Source organism: Acinonyx jubatus, chromosome B1, assembly GCF_027475565.1.
Source record: "Acinonyx jubatus isolate Ajub_Pintada_27869175 chromosome B1, VMU_Ajub_asm_v1.0, whole genome shotgun sequence".
NCBI classification, from domain to species: domain Eukaryota; kingdom Metazoa; phylum Chordata; class Mammalia; order Carnivora; family Felidae; genus Acinonyx; species Acinonyx jubatus.
The window spans coordinates 197,547,102-197,571,147 of record NC_069382.1 but is presented as its reverse complement, the minus strand read 5'-3'; the positions used below and the strand labels follow the sequence as shown (position 1 = coordinate 197,571,147).

The following is a 24,046-nucleotide window of genomic DNA, read 5'->3' as shown; positions in this document are numbered from 1 at the left end:
GATGGGGCAGTGCGGCAGGGGTGAGGAGGGGCACCCTGAGCAGAAGTCGGTGACAGCGCCCAGCCCAGCCCTTTCCGTGTGCTGACCCTCTGCCCACAACAAGGTCAGGGACAGCCTCATCACCGCTTAAGGATGAGAAAGACAAAATTCCGTGAGGTGAGCAGCCGGCCGGGGTCACTCGGCCAGGAGGCAGCAGGGCAGAGGGGACACCCCAGGGGAGGGCCATGGCCTGAAGAGGGCCTGAGTGTGTTCGGGCAGGTGGGGGCCATGGGGCAGGTGGGGGCCAGGCCGTCGGAGTTGGAGGGAAGGCGGGGGGACAGGTAGGCCCAGCCCCCACCCTGCCCTTCCCAAGCCTGGGCAGGTGGGCCAGGTGGGTCCACACAGCCGCCCGGCCTCTCAGAGCCTCCCCGTGCTCACGAGACCCTAGCCCGGGGCTTGGCCGCCAGCTCATCTATGGGACTAGAGAGAGGCCACCGATGAGCAGGGGGACGAGGTGATTCATCCCCACAAAAATTCCAAGGACGCTGGCTTGAGATCAAGCCCAGCCCCTGGGTCTTGCTGGGCCCCAGAAGGACGCAGAGATGACAAACCTCTTGGGCCGCGGGGACTCAGGAGGAATAACGCACACGAGGGCACTGTGAGAGTCACAGGCTCTCAACAGGTGGGGCTCCTGCCCCTGGCAAGTGACAGGTGCCTCACCCAGCCTGGGACGCGTGCTGGGAGGCCAGCGAGCCTGGAGGCCAGCGGCCAGCCTCTGACGGCTGGGTCAGGAGAGTGGCAGCCTGGGTGCAAAGTGAGCAGGGTGGGTGGGCACATGGCAACGGCTAGAGAGCCTTGTCCCAGGGTGGGGGCCTCTGGGTACTCACAGGATGTGAGCGTACCCATCCCCGGAGCCACTGCACCGCCCCCCAGCCGCCCTCCCCCAGCCGCCATATTCCCACGGCTGGCGTCCTTGCCCGTGTGCCCCTGTGAGGCTGAGAGCCAGGCTGGGCAGGGGGTTTCTGCTTCTCTGGTCCTGTAAGCCTAGAACAAAGCCTGGCACACGGGGAGGGGGCCCAGAAAATGTGTCTGCAGGAGAGAGACGGGGGCAGAAGGCAGAAGACCAGCTGTGCCCCCAGCCCCGGCCTGCCAAGGCCCTGCCCTGACCCTAACTCCCTGAGAGGCCATCTGCAAATGTCCCAGAAGGCAGGACTCTCCTATGGCCTGGAGTGCTGAGGGCAATTTGCTTCCTTCTCAACACGCGGCGCGGACGGCCCCCGGCACCCCCTTCCCCCTCAGCTCAGAGGCCAAGGTGGCCAGCACCAGACTGTGGCAGATCCCCCTTCTCCACACCCCAGAGGAGAGAGGCGGCCGGGCCAGGCAGACAGGGACAAGGCCGCCTCGGTGTCCGGGGATCCTCCTTCTGGCTTCGGCTGTGCCCCAGAGGATGCTGGGGACTGTCCAGGGCCGGCCAGGACGGGGACGGGAAGCAAAGGCATCTTAGGGAAGGGGGCCCGAGGCTCCCTTCAGCTAGACCAGCGGGTTTCGGATTTCCTTGTGCCACCCAGGCCTCTGGCCGCCCGGGGTGGGATGGACAGGAAGCCTTGATCTGAAGAGGCGAGCATTCCAGGCAATAATTCACATCACGAAACTTGTGAAAAACCGGCCGTCGTCAAGAAATACTCTCTCATCTGCTGCGCAGACGCTCGGAGCCGAGTGTTGCGTGAACACCGCTGGGCTTTGCTGTGCTGTACTCCCCGTCCAGGGAGTCGTAGCCGCGCAAACTCCCGCAGGCTGCCGGCTGGGGAGCTGGCGGCTCAGTGAGCTCCGGGGCCATGGGACCAGGCGTGGGGACATGGCCCTCCAGCCTGCACTCCGGGCTCTCCTCCTGCGCCCCAGGGCAAGGGCGGCTCCTGACAGCCCCTGTGGGGACAAGGACACGGAGGCCCAGAGAGGCCGGCGGACCCTCCTCCCCAGCCCAGGCCCCATCGTAAGGGGGGGTTGATGGCACCCCAGTCGGCCCCCAAAGACGGCACCTTCTTGAAGGTGAGCCACGATGCAGAAGGAGGGTGACGTGGACAGAGGCCACTCCTCCAGGAGGCCACTCCAAGGGGCCGCTGGGCATGGGGCTGCCGGCAGATGACCAGACCCTGCGGGACCGTGAGAAGGACGCTTCCTCACGAGCCGGTGCCACCCCTCCGGGACGACCTCGCTGGTGGCAGTGCCTCAGCCCACCCAGTTGTCTGTCTTTGTCTGAAAGCTCAGCAAGCCATCTCAGGGCGGGGGCGGGGACGGGGGGTTGGGGGGGGAGGGGGGAGGTGTCTCCTATAAGTGAAATGAGGCTGGAAACGGGCGAGCTATCGAAGAGCCCCAGCTTCGTTTTGGAACAGGTGTTTTCGCACCGCTGAGTGCTCTGCCTCCCGGTCGAAGGGCAAAGGGCAAAGGCCAGAGGGGTGGCGGTGCTGTGGCCTGGCCGCACAGCCACCACCACGAGTCAGAAGCTTCTGGATGGCTCTGGTCTCTGGCAGGAGATCTCTCCATCTCTCCGGGGAACCAACATGACCCTCCCCGCTCTGTAGTTGCTTCAAAGAGCAGGCTGGACAGGGAGCCACACTCTGTCATTCTCCGGCCGTGCGAGCGACAGGGGGCGATGCTCTGGGCCTTCCCAGACCCCCAGCGGACAGGGAGGTGGGGCTGGAAGTGAGCTCTGCAGCCCTTCAGGACCCATGGCCACCTCCTATCCTACCCGAATGTTGCACGAATACTGCTAGGCTTTGCTGTGCTGTACTTGAGCGGGCGTCCAGGGAAATATAGGCACACCTCACTGAACACCTACTTACTGCCTACTGAGCACCTACTAGGCACACCAGGCTCTGGGGGACAGCAGAGATCAGGCAGACAAAAGCCCCCACTGGGAGGCCTGCGGGGCCAAGGAGGGGAGCCTAGGGGACACAGTGCACGGGGAGCAGGGGCTGAGGTGTGGGGGCGACAGGGAAGAGAAATCATGCCCGTGGGGTCCGTCTGTCCCCTCTCTTCCCACGGGCCACGTCCCACCTCGCATTACCGTCATTTCTACACGCATACGAGTCTCTGCCTTCTGCTGGCTCCTGTTGATGTGTCAGTAAAGTATTTCGCTTCAGTATTTTGATAACTCTATATTCACAGAATCGGTTTCCTTTTAGTCCCGTATGTTTTATCTTACGCTCATTATAAAAACATCCTGACAAGGTTCCATGGGCTTCTCTGGACTTGGGGTGGGTGAGCCCACGGCACAGAGAGAGCTAGGAACCCCCATGGCGGGTTGGGACGTCCCTGGGGCCAGGAGACCTCGCAGGGTGCGTCTGGGGCGGGGGGTGCACCTCGAATCACAGAGGAAGAAGTGTTACGGGATTCAGACACCCAGAGGCCCCATTCGACGGTCAAAGGATAAATGAGAAAATAAGCCTGGATGGGGTTAAGTGGTATTGACAGGAATAAATTGAGAAAAACATGAGATTTTTTATGGAGTGCTTTATTTTTTACAGAGGCAAAATTGAATTACTTAACTGGTCAATGAGGCAGTCAATAGGGAAAAGCCCCTAAAAGCAGGGAGGAAGGGAAACGAGCTTGAACTTGGAATGCACACGCTGCCAGCCGGAGGAAATGCGGCCGCCCCTGCCCCGCGTCTCCCCGGAGAGCCTCTCTTCCACCCTCGGCCGGGCATCAGACCAACCAGCCTCCTTCTGACTTTGCAACGCGGGCAGACCTGGGTTTCCCGGGCTCTGAGCAACCACCCCTCCCTTGGGTCACCGCCAGAACCCGGGATTATCGGAAGAAAACAGAAACAAAAGGCGTGCCCTCACACAGTCTCACCGCCGGGTCCTCTCTCCACGCGGGATCGCCTCTGACGCTGTCGGTATTTCTCCTGCAAAACCACGGGCGGTGGATTTCTTTGGGGACAGCAACCCTGCCACTAACTGGCAAGCCGGCCAAACTCAAGGCTGACACGAGAGCAATTTCTGCGGTAGCCGAGACCTCAGGCTCAACCGGAAAATCAACATGGGATTCCCACATGACTCAGCAGTCCTGCTTCCGGACACACGCCCAAAGGAAGTGCAAGCAGGTATCTGTTCACCCATGTTCACAGCGGCAGGATCCACAACAGCCATGAGAGGAACATCTCAAGTGTCCGTGGACGGACGGGTGAGTAAAGAAGACGTGGTCCATCCAGACAACAGAACATTACTCAGCCTTAAAAAGGAAAGGCATTCTGACACCTGGTACCACGCGGATGAACCTCAAGGACACTGTGCTCAGTGAAATAAGCCCGTCACAAAAGGAGCCTTATGTATAATTCCACTTACACGAGGTCCCCAGGGAAGTCAAACTCGTAGAGACAGAAAGGAGAATGGTGGATGGGAGCCAGGGCTGGGGGCAGGGGACACGGGGAGTTCGTGTTTAATTTTTTTTAATGTTTACTTATTTTTGAGAGAGGGAGGCAGAGTGTGAGTGGGGGAGGGGCAGAGAGAGAGGGAGACACAGAATCCGAAGCAGGCTCCGGGCTCCGAGCCGTCAGCACAGAGCCTGATGCGGGGCTCAAACCCACGAACCTGAGATCGTGACCTGAGCCGAAGACGGATGCTTAACCGACTGAGCCACCCAGGAGCCCCTGGGACGTAGTGTGGAATAACGGGACAGAGTTTCCATTTGACGGACAAGTTCCGGAGATGGATGGATTGTACGTTGCTTGTATTCATCACAATTCCAAACTAGCAACAAAAGACAAAGAAAAACACTTCTTGCACTACATTAAAAAACACTCAGGCTTGGGGCGCCTGGGTGGCTCAGTCGGTTGAGCGGCCGACTTCGGCTCAGGTCATGATCTCACGGTCTGTGAGTTCGAGCCCCGCGTCGGGCTCTGGGCTGATGGCTCGGAGCCTGGAGCCTGCTTCCGATTCTGTGTCTCCCTCTCTCTCTGCCCCTTCCCCGTTCATGCTCTGTCTCTCTCTGTGTCAAAAATAAATAAATGTTAAAAAAAATTTTTTTTAATTAAAAATAAATAAATAAATAAATAAATAAATAAATAAAAATTAAAAAAAAAACACTTAGGCTTAAGAGTGAAAGAAGTCAAGTCCCAACGAGGACCCCATGTGAGCCCTGTGGCTTCGGACAACCCACGCTGCCGTGAACCTCACGTTTCTTATCCGTAGAGTGAACGTCATCACCGTGTGGATCTTGCGGGACCGTTTCCAGGGGTAACGCCTGCGAGGCATCCGGTACGGTAACGGGCGTAATAAATGGGGACCGAGCTTATTAACTTTCATTATTACTCGTCAGGAGTGCTCTGTAAATGACGAGGAATTGTTTTTACGAGATCAAGTGACATCAGAAAGGAGGAGCTTCCAGCTGACCCCAGCCCACGAACGCCAGCTCCCAGCCCAGGCCAGCGAGATAACTACCTCCGCGTCTTGACGCTTCGGAAAATAGATCCACGGTGCAGAAGCCTCATAAAGAACCCTTTCTGAATTAAAATTGATCTGAATAGGAGCAGCCACACTCGGCCGGGCTCTTTTCTTCCTTTAATTTGAACTTAATTTATCTCCGAGCATCAGGAAATGGCACCGTGCGAGAGACATGCCCTGTCGAAGACAAGGCGAGCTCAACATTGCAGGAAATTATCTGCGTTTGCAAGAAAATTACTGAGGAAGGAGAGGGGTGTTATTTTAAGATCTTCGAGGTGGTGTGAGAAGAAACTAATTAAAAGATTGTAATTTTCTGTGCAAATACAGTAACCGACTGCTACAGAAATGCAAAATGAGATGGAACTTTTCTACCTCCCAAGAGCATCATCTGACTTTTCCTTTTTCCTTCGGTCCTCCTGTGAAAGCTCACATTCAAGTCCCTCTATTAATTTTTTAAGACCGCAAACGGAACTTAATCAGGATAAAAATGACGGGCACAAGCCACGTTGTGTGGTGTGGCCCCGAGCCACACGGCTTCAGTTAAAAAGACTTTGCTGCATGGGGCGCCGGGGTGGCTACGTCGGTTGAGCGCCCGACTTAGCTCAGGTCAGGACCTCACGGTTCATGAGTTCGAGCCCCACGTCGGGCTCTGTACCGACAGCTCAGAGCCTGGAGCCTGCTTCCGATTCTGTGACTCCCTCTCGCTCTGTCCCTCTCCCCCTCGCGCTCTCTTTCTCTCAAAAATAAATAAGCGTTTAAAAAAAAATTAAAAAAAAAAAAAAAAGACTTTGCTGCCGCCCTCTGTGGGTGCGTGTCAGAGGTTGAACACAAGCCTCAGAGTCCCCTGCAGAAGCCGGAGCAGGTCAGGGCCCGCGTGCACCTGTGCCCACCTGCCGGGGACCAGCCAGCACAGGGCAACCCCAACCCCCGCCATCCACTTCCGCGGCACTGGGACCGGGCGGCCCACGGGTCCGGGAAAGTGTCACGTCTCACGTTTATGTGGCATGGCCTCTATGCGCGGAACCCCAGCTTTCACAGGATTCCCACGGCAAGAGCAGGCTGCGAACGGTTCTGCGCATAAGCCTTCAACCCCTCAAACGCAGTGGTCAACCCGGCCAACCGGGCCGGCCCAGCCTCAGGAACCGGGCTCCCCTGTTCCCCGGGGCTTCTGAACACGGGGAAGGCAGCAGCAACAGTGGGCAGCCGGGCGTCTCGGGTCGTCGGCGTCCCTGTGTGCTCCTCGAAGCACCCACACGATCTCCAGGCGCTGGGAGGGGGTGGCTGAAATAAGCCGTTGGTAGGAATCTATAAATAGCTAGGTCTTTGGAGGCTAAAGAGGGAAAGAGAGGGCGCCCCCAAACACGAGGCCATTTTCAATCTCTTCGTCAGGGTCCTCCTAGATGGAAGGAGGCACGGGGATGTTCGGTATTACCCAAGCCCGTTTTCCAACCGCCCCAACCCCGCGCTCCCTGGCCACGTCCTCCAGGGTCTGAGCCTGCCTCCGACAAATATAATAAATAAAAATTAAAAGCAACAGCAACCCTTCACAAGGCCTGTGCGCCGGGCGGCGTGCTTCTCTGAAGGGACGTGCGGAAGGGGGGAGTTAATTTACGACCTCTTTAAAATACTCTCAGGAACCCTCGCACAACTACAAATTAAATAGCCACTTTATTAAAGTACGAGTGGATTTGTGCACCGGGTTCGGGAACTTTATTAATGGGGCTGTTTATCTGCCTTCAAGCCAGGCTGCTTGACTGACGGATGTCCTCTCTGCGTCCCAGTGTTCCAGGCTTTTCAGGCCCCCGTGCCTCTCCTCGGGCCTCCGTATTCCCACCCTCTCACTCTCCACCTCAGCCCAGGGGACAGTGACTCTGCTGGTCCTTCAGAGCCACCTCACTACCACCTCCTCCAGGAAGTCCTCCCTGACCTCCTCAGAGCAGGTTTTCACGGCGCCAGGATGCCCTGCGATGAATTCCCGTCCAGAGCAAACATCTCACCAGGACAGGGGCCGTGTTTGACCTTGCCCCTCACTGTATCCCGTAACTGTCCAGAGAAAGCAGCTGATTTAAGGGCTAATATGAAGCCTCTTTTCACCTGGGGCTCTCCAACTCATGGGGTCTCTCCCCACACAGCAAGAAGGCAGAAGACCCCAGGTCCCCCTGGGCCACCCCGGGCAAAGGGCGGGTGTCTCCCTATGGATGCAATGGCTCTGCTTACCCCGTGCATATATCTCCGTTTACCGTCACCTGTCCTAACACAGGCTTCCCTCCCTCTCTCCTTGTTCTCAGCCCAGACACCAGGCCCACGGTCCCTGACGGGTTTGTCCAGCCCTCATCCTGACAGCAAACGTGACAGGCCTTCAGCACGGGTCACCGTGTCCCTTGACCTCGGTCTGCCTCGGCCTCTCCCTAGGTGGCCGCTGGTCACCCTTGGTGATGGCTGCCACGACAGAGAAGTACTTCATCTGGGCAGATGCCCACCATCGACACGCTGACCAGCCACAGCCCAGCTCCCCCGTGAGCCAGAACTCTCTCTCCAATCCGGTCCCCACCCCGAAACGCCGGGAGGCCCCGCACTGTGGTGGCCTGCAATTCCAAAGCATCACGTGGAACGTTCAGCAGACTCGACCATAAGACCCTGTGCCACGGGGCCACCAAACTCACCTCCAAGAACGCAATGGAGCCTCAGCACGAAACCACAGCCATCGGATACGAGACTACACGTCAGCTTTGTCTCGGGACTTGGACCCGTTCGTCCAAGAACCACAAGTGCTGCATGACGAGGCCTTTATGGTGTCTGTGCGCCGGAGGCCGGCCAGGAGCCGGGAAGCCAACGGAGCAGGGGGCAGCCACGTCCCGTCCGTCCCCAGCTGGAAACCTCTCTCACGGGCAGTCCTCTCTCCCACCGCCCCTCCAGGGTCCGGCCCAGGCCTCAGTATCGCAGCGGCCTCCTCGAAGAGCCTCCATCCAGAGGCCTCACCTCCGAGGCCCCTCAGCAGCCCCATCGACAGGCTGCGGAAACTCAGACGGGACCCCGACCTCGTTTCCTGAGCGCTTGCTGGGGGCCTGGCTCTTGTGCAAACAGCGCGGGGATTACCTACCTGCACGGCAAGCCGCGAGCCTTCACACCCCAGCCCCAAGACGGCGAGGCCCAGGGCAGCCGGTCTGCCCAAGGTCTCCGAGCCAGGAAGGATCCGGCCAGCTACAAACCCAGGCCGGCAGCTCTGAGGCCTGCACGTCGATCGCCACCACCGTCTGCGTGATGAGCCAGACCGGCCCCGTCTCTACGAAAGCACACGGACGCCCGAGAGGAGAGAAGGCAGGAGTGGGGGGCACCCCGTGGAAGGAACTTGGATCACCCACAGCTTCGACCTTCCCTGGGCACCACCACCAGCAACCGGCTTGTCTGCCTGGAGGGCCGGGCTCTTGTCTGGAGCCCAGCCACGATGGGAGGGAGCCTAAGCCATAATTCTGCCTGATTCCGTCTGAGGTCAGAGCTCTGTAGAAAGAACAAAGCGTATGTGGTGGAATCCAGCTCTTGGGGGATATGAAAAGGGAATTTTCAAGTCATCTCTTGGACAGCCTAGCTGTTCCAATTAGCATACACTCTTTTCAGCCTTTCTAAATAAAAGCTGTTAACCTTAAAAAGCAAAAACCACCACCCCGCACTGCCATGTTGGGCTCTCCAGCCCCACGGTCCGGTCCACTAGGAGCTGACGTCGACTTTGTTTTTCCAAACCTCTTCCCTCTGATTTGTCTCCCTACACAACGCATTCACGGTCCCTCCTCACAACATACGCACACCTTTAAATTCCCACCTCCCAGAGCTTGCCCACGCTGTTCCTCCCTGCTGGAAGGTTCTTCTCCATCTCCCATATGCTTCCCCTACTCATTCTTTAGGCCCGCCCTGACACCACCTCCTCCATGCAGCCTCCCCTGATTTCTCCACCAGGGAAGATGGTACTCATCCCTTATAGTCTAGCTTTGATGTCCCACCCTTCTCTCCCACTGTACCACTCTGAGCTCCACTGCATGAAAGTCAGAGAATGAAAAGGTGAGGGAGGCCCCTTCCCTGCTGCTATGAGCTGAACTGTGTCCCTTCCAAAAAATGCATATGAGAAAAGTCCTGACCCCCAATACCTCTGACCATACCCGTATTTGCAGAAAGGGTCTTTAAAAAGGTTAAAATCAAGTTAAAATGAGGTCCCTAGGGCAGGCCCTAATCCAACCTGACCGGGGTCCTTATAAGAAGAGGAGATCAGGACACAGACACAGAGGGACAGCCATGGGAGGACACAGGGAGAAGAGGGCCATCTACACGCCCCGGAGGGAGACCTGAGAGGAGGCCAACCTGTCCACGCCTGGATCCCAGCCTCCCAGCCTCCCAGTCTGTGAGGAGATACACTTTGGTCATTTAAGCTGCCCGGTCTGTGGTGCTTTGATACGGGAACCCTAGCATGTAACACACCTGCCCTCAAGGAACTTGACATCTGGCAAGTTGTCACGGCCCAATTCACGCCCCCGAAAGCTCCATTTGTCTGATTTGGAGCCCTGGCTCTCGGGGTGTAAAATACACACATATACCAGGTTCCTCAAGACTCTGGAACAGAGAAGGTGGATAACAGGTTCAGAATTACCTTTGCACACGACTCCCCTCGACATCCCCAGCCCTGTAGACACAGCATGGAGCGAATGTGGAAAACGAGAGGGGGACGGAAGGGGAGGGAGGGAGGTGCTGATCGGCTCGTAAACGTGACACCCCTGAACAACCCAGATCTGGTTGCACGAAGCTCACGTTCAAGGGAATTAATGCATCAAAGCGGAAGTTCAAGGGCGGCGAGGGAAGGCACGCAGGTGAGCTAGGCTTAAAATAAGCAACCTAAGCACGCGATTTTCACCTTCAAATCGCACCTCCGCCTCTGAGGGCGGCTCCAGGGAAGCGACACCCGGAAGCGTGTGTGCAAAGCCCATCCTGGATCCCTCAAAGGTGATGCCCAGTGGTTTCAACGAAAGATGAATTTCACACATAACAATTTGTTTCTGCAGCTCAACAGACAGAAAGGCAGTGTTTGAACTCCCAAGCAAGTCTGCTTCCCTATCTATCTCCATGGGAGCAGGAAGAAATCAGGCCGTGGGAAGGAAAACGCACACATGTTCCCAGTGCTCAGCGACCGAGGGCTGGTCTCTTGCATCCTGTGACTCCTTCTTGCAGATGCTCTAAGATACTATTTCCAAAAGTCTCGCCCTCTCAGCAAATGCATTTTTTTTTTAATTTTGAAAACATGTTCTCTGCTCAGGTGGGCCACATCTGCAAAATGCACTTTCTTGGGTCTCGCCACGCGGACAAATTAAGTGAAATGAAAGACTCCACTCAGCAAATTGGCCTCAAGTTAGTGTCTTCCCTCCTGTAGCCCTAAAAGGTGGCGCCTTCGAGCAGAGGTAAAACCAAGCACAGCATCCCGGCTAAAACCTTTGGCCCCACAGCTGCCAGCAAAGCACGTTCCCCAGAACCCTCGTGTGCCCAGAAGACAAGGCCACGCGTGCAGCGTGCACTGAGCGCTGAGAAAGTAACAATTAGAAAAACGTCTTCGGGGCACCTGGGTGGCTCAGTTGGTTAAGCGTCCGACTTCAACTCAGGTCACGATCTCGCGGTCCGTGGGTTCGAGCCCCGCGTCGGGCTCTGGGCTGATGGCTCAGAGCCTGGAGCCTGTTTCGGATTCTGTGTCTCCCCCTCTCTCTGCCCCTCCCCCGTTCATGCTCTGTCTCTCTCTGTCTCAAAAATAAACGTTAAAAAAAAAGAAAAACGTCTTCATTTACTACCGGGAGCAGCTTCACTCCCCTCCTGAGCACTCCCCAGACAAGGTGAAACTCTTAAGGCATCACCCGTCCCCCAAGCCAGAAGATGATCTGCTTTTTCGGGGAGAACTCAGTCTGCCTCAACGTCCCATTCCAGAGGATGGGTGAGCGGGAGACGCGACGCAGGAGTGAGAAGGTACTTGTGCCAAATGCCTGGGTCAACATTCCAGCGCTGTGTGCCTTCTCTCTCTACCCCACAGTCAACAACACTTGACAGAATAAGATACTTCTGGCTTCCGCCTCTGAAGTGTCCGCTGAGTGCCAGGCTCTGCCCTGCTTTCTGCACGCTATCTATCCCTGCCCTCCCCTTTCCAGGGGGCCAGAGGAGAGACGCACCCTTCGAAGCTCCTGTCTGCTTCTGGACCTCCTGTCCCCACCAAAGAGAAGCCAGATCCCACCCCCCCCCCCATCCCAAGTCCCCTCTCCAGGTATTCTCCGGCCACCAGCCAGGATACAAGCCACGCAGTTGCAAAGCAGTCACTCAACTCAGCCACTGTCTGCAGGGAGCAAACCCGGGGGGGGCTCCTCTGATGCCCCCCCAGCCCCGCCCCAGTGCCGCAGCCCCGCTGACCCAAGCTCCCTCCTCGCTCCCTCCAAGGAAGAGCCCTCTGGCTCTACAGTCCGGATGGCATGGGTGGGCTGGGTGCCGGTCCCACTTTGAAGGCTGGTCTCCACCTCTCAGTGCCCCTCTCTCCCTTCTTCCACCCCCACCTCCCCCACCCCACGAAGCGAAAATGACCAAGGGACGGAACAGGCAGCTTGTTCGACCACCTCAGCAGGTGGGGTGGGGGGCTTGGCTGGGAGAGTCTGGCTCCACGGGATGACCTTAGATGTTCACTTCCTCCTTGTGCTGTTGGTTCGCAGCCAGTCCCTAAGTTACAGCATACAGCACAGGGGACAAAGTTTGTTCACCAGTGACCCCTCTGTCAAGATTCAGACAGGGAAGGCCTCCTAGGGAGCACCTGCCCCCCACCCCCACTCAGTCGGCACCCTGAGCGCCCCCTGCTGGTATCTAGAGAGTAACTCACACCCCCACCCCCACCACCCCCCAAAGCTTCTAGTCTGATTGGAGGTGGCAGAAAGGACCCAAGTCTAGAGACCAGGTGTCTTCGCCTGTGCAGCAAAGCAGGGGGTCAAAGTGCCCCCAGCCCTTGATACACCCCCTTCCTGGGTAGGGAAGCACATAGATCCCCACCCCTCCACTCCTAAAGCATGCAGGGGCCCTGGCCCAAAGCTGCCTCCCCAGAACTTAGGAGAGCAGCAGCGGTCAAGGAGAGGAGCTGGGGAGGGGTAGCCACGGCGGGGGGGGGGGGGGGGGGCGACCAGAGCGAACAGCGATGGAGGGGAGTAAGCGGAGTCCCATCTCTACCCCACGCACAACCAGTTGGCCAACAGCTGCCACCTCCCTGCACGCTTCCGAAACTGGAGATGATCAAGTAGGGCTGCTGGGAGGTGACCCATGCGTGACCATTGGTCATCTGCCCAGGGTAAAAGCGAGGCCAAGGCAGCCCGCAGGGAGGAACGGGAGGGCATCCCCACACCCCCGCAGGCGACACACACACACACACACACAAAACAAGGACCGGCCGCGGTCCGGAGGAGTAGGAACCACAGCGCTGCGCTGGAGGAAGTAGGCGCCGAGGACCCTAAGAGATGTGGCGAGGTCGGGGGGAGCCCAACTTCCAGAGCGGCAGGGAAGGTGGAGGGAGGCCAGGGAGTTTGCGGGCGCGGGTGGAGAGCGCGGCGCCCAACTCCGTGGGTACGCAGATCCCTGCGCTTCCAGATGTAGCCCCGGTCACGTTAGTGGAATCCGGAGCGGGGGGAGGGGGTGGGGAGGGCGTCCCAGAATCAGACGCCGAGCTAACCGGGGAAATCCTGGAGCCCCCGGAGCGAGCTCCGGGATAGACCACGAGCGAAGTCCCGGACAGACCAGGGCGGAGAGGGTCCCGCAGCCAAAATCCCAGAACGCAACGCTGAGCAGACCGGGTGGAGTCAGAGCGGTCGAGGCGCAACACCGAGTGAAGGTGGTCCTAAAGGACCGAGGTGACCAGCGCCCCGAAGCCTCGGGAGACACCCCCTCCCGCGTAACCTGGGCTCTGGAAGCTCCTAGGGGCGCCTCCGAGGTGGCTCGGGTCCTGGAAATCTGTCAGGCGGGGCGCGCACATTATCTGGGGACCTCTCTCCCCCCAAGGAACCGGTGGCCAGAGTCCAGTAGGGGCGCCGCCGCGGAGGTGACTCGCGTCCCCAAGTCGCCCAGAACGCCCGGGGTGACCCCGGGGCCGTCCGGAAGTGCGGGCTCGAGGTGGCCGGGGCAGGGGCCGCGGGGGGCGCGCGGAGGTCACTTACGCTGCTGTTCTCGCCCGTCCAGTGCACCATCGCCTGGTTGTGCGTCGCGTCCCCCTTGAGCACGAACGATGTGCTGATGAGCGAGACCTGCGCCCGAGAAGCCGCTCCGGCCACGGGCGCCGCCCGCGCCCGGCGCCCCTGGCCCGCGGCGGGGGCGCCGTCCTCGCCGGGACCCGGCGCTGGACCGAGCCCCGGGGCGCCGGGCTCCGCGCCGCGCGCCTGCCGGTCTTCGCCGCCGCCCGGCGGCGCGCGCCCCGCAGGCGGGCTCGGCGGCGCCCGGGTCAGCACCGCGCGGGGACCCAGGCGCCCGGGCTCGGGGGAGCGCCCCGCCGCCCCGCAGGCGGCCAGCAGCAGCAGCAGCAGCAGGAGCGGCCGCGAGCGCGGCGAGCGCGGCGGCGGCGGCGGCGGCGGCGGCGGGGCCCCGGGGCTCGGGGCTCGGGCAGCGGGGCCCTTCGGGGCGCGCGGGGGCCCCCGGTGCGCCATGGTCGCCGAGGGGCGGCGGCGGGGCGGCGCGGGCGAGGGAGACCGCGGCCGGGAGAGCGGGAGGGCGCTGGGGAGCGCGAGCGAGAGCGCAGAGAAAGGAGCCGGCGAGGGGAGGGAGCCGGCGGGAGGAGGGGACTCGCGGCTCCGCCGCCGCCGCCGCCGCCGCCCGCGCAGCCGAGGGCGCACCGCCACCTGCCGGCCGACCCCGCGCCGGCCGAGCGAGCGCCAACCGCTCAAGGGCCTGGGCAGAGGTCCCGGGAGCGCCGAGCCCCAGAGCCCTTTCCTTCCTTCCTCGGCCCTTCCGGGCGCCTTCCCTCCTCTCTGCCCTCTTTCCTTCCTCCCTCCCTTTCTTCCTGAACTTACTGAGCGCCTACTCTGGGCCAGCCACGGTTCCAGGCACCGGGGGGGCACAGGGGTGAACAACAGCCAGGCGCCAGGCCCTGGAGCCGGTGGTCCGCCCAGGGAGACAGACCTCACCCGTGCCAACACCTTGACAGACCAAGTCACAGAGAGCCACAACGAGGACAGAGCGGAAGTGGTGAGGAGTTCTGCGGGGGCCTCTAAAGAGGTGGCAGTGTAGACAGAACCTAGAGGACTTTCTAGGCACTGCAAAGGCCCTGTGGCTGCCGGGACACAACCTACTCCTGGGCAGCCACGCCTGTGCCTTAGGCTTTGGGACGTCCTGGCAGGGCAAGGCTGTGCTCCAAGCCCAGGAGCCACCAAGGGGGCAGCCCCGAACATGAGGACAGACACCTGGGTGTGGAAGCACTTAGAGGGGGTGTGGGGGGGTGCGAGGTCCCATCCAGGGCAGAGCCTGCCGGGCGGAAGCGAAGAGTGGGGAAACTGAGGCTCAGCACACAGGAAGTCGCCGCCCAAGATCATGGGCTGCTTTAGACAGACTGAGTACCCACCTTGAGTACCCTCCACGTGCTACATACAACTTGGCCTCACGAAAATATGGAGTCCGGGTGCCGGAGAGTCTCTGAGGGGAGGCCAGCTTTGCAGCCTCTGCGGGGCCAGGGGCCAGCCTGCCTCCACCCCTCCCCCAGAGGCCTCTGCGTCAGGTAAAAATCCTCAGGGGTCTCTGTCACTCTTGCCTCCCAGCCGGGTCTCTTTGGTCCAGAGCGGGGGAGAGACAGCAAGGGAGACAGAGAGGGAGCCTAACGGGGCAGGGGAGCAAAGCCTCAAACACCTGGGAAAGAGAGAGGGGGTGCAGGTTCCCTCCAGCCTCCAAGAGCAGCAGCGCTCAGCACTGTCTTCTGCTGTCTTCCCCCAGGCGGAAGTCCTATCCAGTAACAGATAGCGTCCCAGGGGCTCACGCTGTCTGTGCCCAGGCTGGGGGGGCCAGATGTCTAAGAAGTCTCCCCCCTTGGAATGTGCCCTCGCCCTCCCCTCCATGGTGTAAATTCCCAACCTGACAGATTCTAAATCTCAGGCTCAGGCCCCGGGTGGGGACGGGAAGCAGGAGCCATCGGCTGTGGGAACATGTGGTCTCGCACAGGGAGCAGGGAAGAGCAGAAGGGGTCGGTGCAGGGCTGAGGGAGGCGAGACAGGCAAACAGGGGCCTAGGAAGAGGCTTACAAACAAAGCACGCTGCGGACAGGGGCCGGCAGTCAAGAAAAGAGGTGGGTGGTGTCCCGGGTTAGACGGTTCCCGGGGAGCCCTTCCCGACACCCTGGTCTCCACTCCCCTCCCCAGCCGTAATGTGAAGGTGGGGGCCGCACAGGCTCTGAGCTTCTCCCCTTGTCTGTCTGCTTGTTTTAGTAGAAGAGCCCCTAAGCATTGTCCCCAAGAAAAGTTGACTGTGACAAATGACTGAGCACCTACTCCATGTTGGACACTTTCCCAGGGACCCAGTGCATCCTGGGGAAGAAGACAGGGTGGGGGTGGGGGAAGGGGAGGAACCTGCTCTCGGGGACAAGGGGCGACATTGCAGGTAATTGTATATAATTCCCAGAAGCAGGCTGTGGGGCACATGTGATGGTCCCCTTTCCACAGCTGAGGAAATAGACTCCAGGCAGTGATTGCCAAGTTCACCGAGCCAGAGCGTGTCAGGCTCCAGACTCCAGCCCCGGCTTTCTGGCCCCAGGGCAGCCTTCCTTCCCCCATCCCGCGTAACTTGTGGTCTGCGTGCCGGGTTCACGGGTACATTAACCACTTGGAGGCAGAGACGAAGCCTCTCGGCCAGGGGCACATCAGCACCACCACCCGGGCTCAAACTGAGGCCCACGTTATTGGTGACTTGGTTAAAGTCCTCGAGGAAGTGGGGGGAGGCCCCAGGCCTGAAATGCAGGCAGGCTGGCGGATGCCTCCCCGGTGCTTTTTCCAGAACAGTCGGCTGGTTGACTCTGCCCCGATAAGGCTGCAACGCTTTCAAAAGAGCGGGACTGATTCACCCCTTCTCCGAATCCAAAGCTCAGAGACGTGGGAATCCCCAAGGTCACGCAGCTCGCACACACTGCTGGACACGGGGACACAGTGATGGCGGAGACAGAGAAGTACCCCTGCGCTGGTGAGGAGCCCCTGTCCTAACGCGGAAAGTTCTTTTCAGACAGTAGTAAGTACCCAGGAGAAAATGCGGCAGTCAGCACACGGAGATGAAGGGGTCACTAAGGGGCCGGGGAACTTTGAGCGGAGAAGGAGCCAGCCACGGGCAAGGTGGGAAGAGCTGGGGGGCAGGGCGGAGCATGAGAGCCACCGTCCAGGCTCAGGGAGGAAGGCAGCCAGCTTCATTTGTATTCGCAGACTGGTACCAAGTCGCTGGGGGCTTTTAAGCAGGGGAGTAAGACCAGAGACATTTCAGAGCCATCTGTCCCCCTGTGAGGACACTACAGGAAGCTAGCTCCCTAGGAGGCCCCTGTCCAGAGTCCAGAGAAGCCTTGGTGGCTGGGCCCGGGGAAGGTGGCAGGGGACTTGCGGGGGACGGAGGAAAGCCCGCACCCAGCACCTGCTCGCCCTGTGCTCACCCTCATTAGTGACCAACTCGGGGACCCCGGGGGCTTCGGTGCAGGAGAAAGACATGGGGACGGGCGGCAAGGAAGGGCGGCAGGTTGTAGTCAGGCATCCTGTCTGACATCCCGACGGGGAGAAGTCTCGGGAGACCGCGGGGACAGTGTCTGCGGCGCCGCAGCGGTGGACGTGCGCTCAGCCGGCGTGGGCGTGAAGGGCCACGGAAGCACCACGTGTCACCCCGAGACCCTGAGACGTCCTGAGACGGGGAAGCAGCCCTCGCCATCTCCCTCACCGCCTCCTGGTTCCCAGCTCCGCGCGGGGCACTGGGCTCCAGACCCGATCACACCCGGCCGCTGCTCCTGGGAGGGGGGAGGCGGGTGCCTCAGAGACGCTTGGCCCCCTCGGGAAGGGGAAGAGCCGTCAGGGGCCGAGGGAAGAAGGCTGGTCTTCAACCGATCCTTCAGGAAACAGGAACGAACATAATCAAGACTATAAGCTGTTGGTAGGGCGCCTGGGTGGCGCAGTCGGTTAAGCGTCCGACTTCAGCCAGGTCACGATCTCGTGGTCCGTGAGTTCCAGCCCCGCGTCAGGCTCTGGGCTGATGGCTCGGAGCCTGGAGCCTGTTTCGGATTCTGTGTCTCCCTCTCTCTCTGCCCCTCCCCCGTTCATGCTCTGTCTCTCTCTGTCCCAAAAATAAATAAACGTTGAAAAAAAAAATTTTAAAGACTATAAGCTGTTGGGCCTACTCTGGCAGAGCATTGTTCTAGAAGAAAGATCTCGTTGAACCTCCTATCTACCTAGTACCTATATAGCGCCTACATAGAGGGCGTTCCCTTCTCCCTGACCTGGGGTTCAGCAATCTATCCGAAGGGTTCCAAGGCCCACGTCCCCATGTGCCAGTGGGGTGTCCTAAGTGACACGCCTCACCTCTCTGTTTCTGTAGTTGCCTCACCAGCACGACCCCGACCCCCTGGTTCTCTGTGTCATCCCAGGACCAGCAGCGTCGGCATTATTGGGAACCGGTTACAGATGCCGATTCCCAGGCCCCCCCCAGACCCACCGAACCGGAAACTCTGGGATGGGGCCGAGGGATCTGTGTTCTAATGTGTCCCCTGCTGGTTCTGACACGTCCCGCAAGTTTGAGAGCCACCGTGCTGACCCAGCGGTTCAAGGCCTGGGCTCCGCGTGGGAATCACCTGGGGGAACTTCAGACAAATGCCAACGATCTCTTGACCTGAGAGGGTAGAGGATTCACGAAAAAACAGACGCCAGGTGCCTGGCACATGGCTGGACCCACTAGACGGTGCTTATCCTGAGAGGTGAGTGGGGGCCCCACTGAGCCCCGGTCCAAACCCTTCAGCTTCAAGATCCAGACTGATTCCTCCTGCCATTGCAATGCGTCCCCTTCAAAAAGGAGCAGAAAGACTTCTTCTCTCCAAGTTTCAATCAGACCACTTACTCATTAAAAGGCTCAGGTTTTTTTTTTAATTATTGAAGGTCTCTAGTGATAGTATTTTAATTTATCTTTATAAATGTGACAGAGCTCAGCTTGGGCAACTACCCGCACGGGCCTGATTCAGAGACGGTCCAGGGACCCATGGGCAATGCTCTTGGGAACACTTGGGGACCCAGCAGGAAGGAGACTGAGGAGACAGGCTGTTGGGGTGCCAGGTTCTACAGAGGGGAGCCCCTCCCCTGCGCTGTGCTCCCAGCCGCCCCTGGCCTGGCCTCCAGCAAAACTAAGAAGTCTGCACCTGCTTGGGGGGGGGGGGGTGCCAGGTGAGGAGAGGAAGCTGCAGGGGTGGGGGGAAGAAGCCAGGTCAGGAAGGGAGGGCTTCCAGGTGGAGGGGGGAGCTGCCAGGGGCAGGGGGCAGAAATAAGCCGCAGGGTGGCGAGTTGGGGGGTGGGGAGGGGAGCTGCCCCATTTGGGGGGGCTGCGGTGCCTTGCAGAAACGTCTCCTAATGACTTTCAGCAAATGACAAGGGGTTGAGGTGAGGGCTTTCAGAAAGATCGAGCACAGCCATCCCATTATCAAGTTGTCAAGGACGCCTGGACGGGACTTTAACTCAGGCCAGGAACAGAAGTCTGACCCGGAGATTGAAGGGAAACGAGTCCAGACGGAGAAGGAAGGAAAGGCCCCACAGGGAGACAGGGATCTGGCTGCTCCAATCCCAACAGAGAAGGGAGACGGGGGCGGGGGCGGGGGGGGGGGGAGCTGGCAGCTCTTTGGGCAGCTGGGGTGGTGGTTGTGGGTGCCTCTTGGTGGAGGCAGGGATCTCTTTGCCCAGGGGCACCACCGCTGTGGGCCAGCCAAGCCCCTGGTGTGTGAGAAGCCAAGCAAGCAAGAGCCCAGAGCCCAGCAGAGACCAGGGTGACAACCGTTTTCAGCCATCCGGGCTCCTCTTTCTCGTAGACGCATAGATACCGCAGTGCGACAGGTGTGTTTCCTTCTTCTGTTCATCAAGTGTTTGCTGAGCACCTACTCTGCGCCTGGCTCCAGGCCCCAGGGAGACAGCAGGAAACAAACCAGACAATCTCCGGAAGGATAAACAGGTGGAGAAAAGAGAAGGGCGCTCCTGGCAGAGAGGCCAGCGTGGGTAATGACCTGGGGGAGGGCACTGCGGAGGACAGCGGAGGATCCGGACCAAGAGCTTCGGGGTGGCAGGGCGCAGGGTAGGGTGGGCAGGGCGAGTGAGAGCGGGGGCTTCCTGGTCCCTCCATGGGGACCGGGTGATGACCAGAACCAGGGGCTGGCCCCAGGGAGGTCAGCCATAGCACACTGCTCCCCAGCTCTCCGTGTGCATGCATAAAGCACCATGGGGATGGAGAGTGGGGCAGCGACCAGCTCTGACCAGTGCAGGGGCCACCCCTTCTTACTGGGTTGCAGCGTGGCTTAAAAGTGCACCCTCAGCTCCCCGTAGCGTGACGGTACCTCATCATCTAATGGGCGCCAGGGAAGGCCCCAGAAAGTGGCCCCCGGGCGCCCAGGGAATAGGGGTTTCCCCATCAGTCTGTAGGGGCAAGAGCCCACTGTGGTCATTCTGGCGGGCAGGGTAGAGGAGAGGAGGGCTGGCCTGCGGAGGAAACGCACAACCAGCCAGAAAGCACCCTTGGGGTTCCCAGGAGCTGGGAAAGACGGCAGAGGCCAGGAGTCTTTCCCCTGAAGCCAAGTGCACAGGCCTGGGCCCAGTAGGAGGCCAGGAAATGCGGGAAGGGACAAAAGAAGGGAGGGAAGGAGGCTTGCAGCAGCTGCTCTGGGGGCCCACTTCTCAGACTGGCCCTCGTCGTCCCCCGTCCCCCACGCACCATACGAGGGGCCTCCCATGTGCGCAGTGTTTTGGGGGCACCGTTATCCCGACTTTAGAAGCAAGGCATCTGAGGCCCAGAGAGGCTAAGTGAACTGCCCTGGAGCGCACAGCTAGAGAGTGGCGATCTCCAGCACAGGGCGCTGCTGGTCACGTTTCAGAAGTGGCTGCAGGGCCGTCAACAGTGCCCGCCTCAGAGGCGGTGCTGGAAAGCACCCGCCAGAGTGTGGTGAGTGCTTGGTGGGGGGAGAGGAGCTCACGGTGGTGGCCGCGAGCCAGGTGGGGGCCTGAACTCTGGTCCCGGCCCTGCGGGTCACTGCAGAAGTCACTGCTTTCACTCTGAGCCTCAGTCTCCTCGGGGTCACTGAGAACGGCCGTGGCACCTGTGAACAGGTTGTCGTGCAGGTGAAGGAGTGTCTGTAGGACGCTCAGAAGAAGCATCTGGAAGGCGGTGGCTATTTTCTTCTGTTGTTGCAGGAAGAAGGTCTTCACGTGGGACAGTGACAGACAACCCACAGGAGGTCCGTCCGCATGACCACGCCTCACCCATCGATGCGGCGATGGTCCATGGCCGTCCCCGGGGAAGTCCCCCCCAGTCCCCCAAGTGCTCTGGCCAGGGCGCAGCGTGGACCCTCCCTAGGGAAGATGCTCCCAGTCCCCCAAGTGCCCTCCGGCCGGGGCGCAGTATGGATCGTCCCCGGGGAAGTCCCCCCCAGTCCCCCAAGTGTCCTCCAGCCGGGGCGCATTGTGGACTGTCCCTGGTGAAGTCCCCCCCCCCCAGGCCCCCAAGTGCCCTGGCTGGGGCGCAGTGTGGACTATCCCTAGGGAAGACCCTCCCAGTCCCCTAAGTGCCCCCACCCCGGGGCGCAGTGTGTCTGCATTCGCAGGGCAAAGGCCGGGAGCAGCAGGTGCTGGCAGGCAGGTGGCCTGACGGGAGGCGCGGTCCTCTGCCAGCGGCCCAGCCCCCCCCCGCAGTTCTGTTCTTCCATTGTCAGCCTGGCCACCCGCCAGCTGCGTGCTCCGGGCCTCAGTCTCCCCATCTGTGACGCGAGGGCATAGATAACATGACAACTTCCCCAGGACATGAGCCCCACGAGGTGCCCCCCAGATGCTCACGTGCAGTTTGCGATGTGGGGCTGGTCACACCTCTCAGAGTCACGTGCTATTTGCATTTAACAACGTTCGGGTTTGACTAATTCCGCTCCCCCCCCCCCAACTTTTTGACCCTGCGGTCCTTCCCTCCCGCTTTGCCTGCATAACACCCAGAGGACACAGGCTGCTCTGGAATTATGCGCTGAGGACGGCGGAAGGAAGAAAGGAGAATTTATTCTGCCTGAGGTGTTGGCGAAGAGAAAAATACATTTGGGCGGGAGTTGAATGACGAGCTGGGACCCAGACGAAGTAAAACAGACTGCAGCATCTGCAAGGCACAAAAGACCGAGGGGCACGGTGCGCACGGGGAGGGACAAGCGGCCTGGCCAGGCAGGACGGACTGTAAGACTTGGGGGGGAAGCCAGGCTGGTGCCCTCTTCCAAGGTGACAGAGACCCTTCCGGGGCTTTCAAGAGAAGGAACGGCATGATCAGATCTGTGTTTGTGAATGGCAATGCTGGCAGCTCCTGAGAGCCGGAGCTCGGGAGAGAGACCGGGCCAGCGGAGGTCATGGTGTGGGTCTGGGTGAGAGACGGCAGGTTGTGAGCAGACGCGGTGGGGAGGAGGAAACGCAGGCGGGCCCCTCCCGTGCGAGGCGACACACGGAATCCAAAGAGACTCAGAGGCGCCTGGGAGAACATTGATGTCACTCCATAGTTAGGGAACAAATTTGAAGATGGCTGCTCAACTCTGGACACGTTGTCTCCAGGGTGCCTGTGGGACATCCTGGAGATATCAGCCAAGCGAGGCTAGGCTGGGCTGCCGTGATAAATGAAGCCCAAATCTCGGTGGGGAAACCCAAGAAAGGGGCACTGCATTCATTCACAAAGTCTGATGCAGGTCAGGCGCCTCCTTTCCGACTTCTATCTCCGCCCTCTGGAACCTCTAGCCTGCAAGGTCACTGTGACAGAAGAGAGAGCCGGAGAACACACAGAATATTTCCTGGGGTTGGGCCTGGAGGTCACCCCACTATCACTCACATCCCATCGGCCAGAGTCCGGGTTCATGGCCTGACCTTCCTGTAGGGAGGCTGGCAAACGCAGGAGCCCAGGGACATTTGGTGAGCCCTCCTCATCACTGGCACGCTGGCAGGAAGGTTCTAGAGGCCTTTGGAAATGGTGCCTGGGAGAGGATCAGGGCTGGAGACAAGATTTGGACATGACTATCGAATGAGATCACCCAAGGGGAAAAAATAGAGGAGGACGAGAGAAAGACGAGATTTTAAAAATTCCATGAATCCCTCTGGGGTTGTATTTAGGAATTCCCAGAGGAAGACTCAAGATACAGTCCAAAATCTCATTTCCAAATATCCAATTATTTGTTGTGTGGACAAAGCATCCAGATTCTTTCCTGAATTCTTCAGTTCCCATATGGCTCCTTGGAATCACACAGGCAGCCGCAAGCAGCTGGCAAGTGTCTTAAGCCGTGCTGTTTCTGCTACATTCCGCCACATTCCCTCTGTGTCAGGCCAAGGGCTTCAGGGTCATACATTCGTCTAGAGGAGTTGTTTTTAGAGCCATCCACTTCACTAAATATTTTGAAAGAGAACTCACAGTAAGCTTGCCTTTGAGATTCATTCCAGAAATGAAACTTTTTGCTACCAAACCGTTGAATATGACAATTGATATTTTCTATTTAAATGCTTTACACACTTAAAACTCTTCCAGAAATAAAAATTTTCCACAAATTATACTTGGTTGAAATCACGGTTTGAAGGGTTTCAGCTCGGAAGTTAATTAAAACTCATTGTTTTCCCTGGAAAGGGGAACTGCCTTAATTAAGACTAACAGAGAAGTGTGGGATATTTCTTCAAAATGGATCTTGCAAGGTCCTTTCCTGAGGCTAGTGCCGCCACTCTGAGACTACAAGGATCGTGACACTGGGGTCATGTCACCTCTCGTTCTCTACTTATCCTCACAGCACAGCACAGTGCTGGGCACACAGTAAGCACTTAATAAATATTGGATGGATGGATGGATGGATGGATGGATGGGAGGGAAGGAGGGAGGGAGGGAGAAAGGAAGGAAGGAAGAGGATGGATGCATGGGTGGATGGACCACAGGAAGGACAGAAGGATGGAAGGATGGAAGGAAGGAAGGAAGGTGGATGGATGATGGATGGATGGATGGATGGACCAAAGGAAGGAAGGAAGGAAGGAAGGAAGGAAGGAAGGAAGGAAGATGGATGATGGATGGATGGGCGGATGGATGGACCAAAGGAAGGACAGAAGGAAGGAAAGAAGGAAGGATGGATGATGGATGGATGGATGATGGGTGGATGGATAGATGGATGGACCAAAGGAAGGACAGAAGGAAGGAAGGAAGGAAGGAAGGAAGGAAGGAAGGTGGATGGATGATGGATGGATGGATGGATGGACCAAAGGAAGGAAAGAAGGAAGGAAGGAAGGAAGGAAGGAAGGAAGGAAGGAAGGAAGATGGATGATGGATGGATGAACGGATGGATGGACCAAAGGAAGGACAGAAGGAAGGAAGGAAGGAAAGAAGGAAGGAAGGAAGGAAGGTGGATGATGGAT

The 24,046-nt window shown here is 59.1% G+C and overlaps 1 protein-coding gene and 1 long non-coding RNA gene across 3 annotated transcripts in view; one reads left to right on the top strand and one right to left on the bottom strand.

Moving 5' to 3' along the window:
- SORCS2 (sortilin related VPS10 domain containing receptor 2) overlaps positions 1-14,104 on the bottom strand; it is a 452,598-nt gene extending 438,494 nt beyond the window's left edge. The window contains exon 1 of the mRNA XM_053217627.1: positions 13,622-14,104. Coding sequence (XP_053073602.1) covers positions 13,622-14,104 — 483 coding nt within the window. The remainder of the gene's footprint in view (positions 1-13,621) is intronic.
- A 219-nt stretch (positions 14,105-14,323) lies between these two features.
- On the top strand, positions 14,324-21,321 carry LOC113603881 (uncharacterized). Of its 2 annotated transcripts, none has more exons than XR_008296438.1 (4): positions 14,324-14,642; positions 16,434-16,616; positions 19,471-19,610; positions 20,840-21,321. It is a non-coding gene; the product is annotated as an uncharacterized LOC113603881 (long non-coding RNA). The 2 variants fall into 2 exon arrangements; XR_003425657.2 differs by having other exon boundaries at positions 16,520-16,616; positions 20,840-21,320.
- Positions 21,322-24,046: the final 2,725 nt, after the last annotated feature.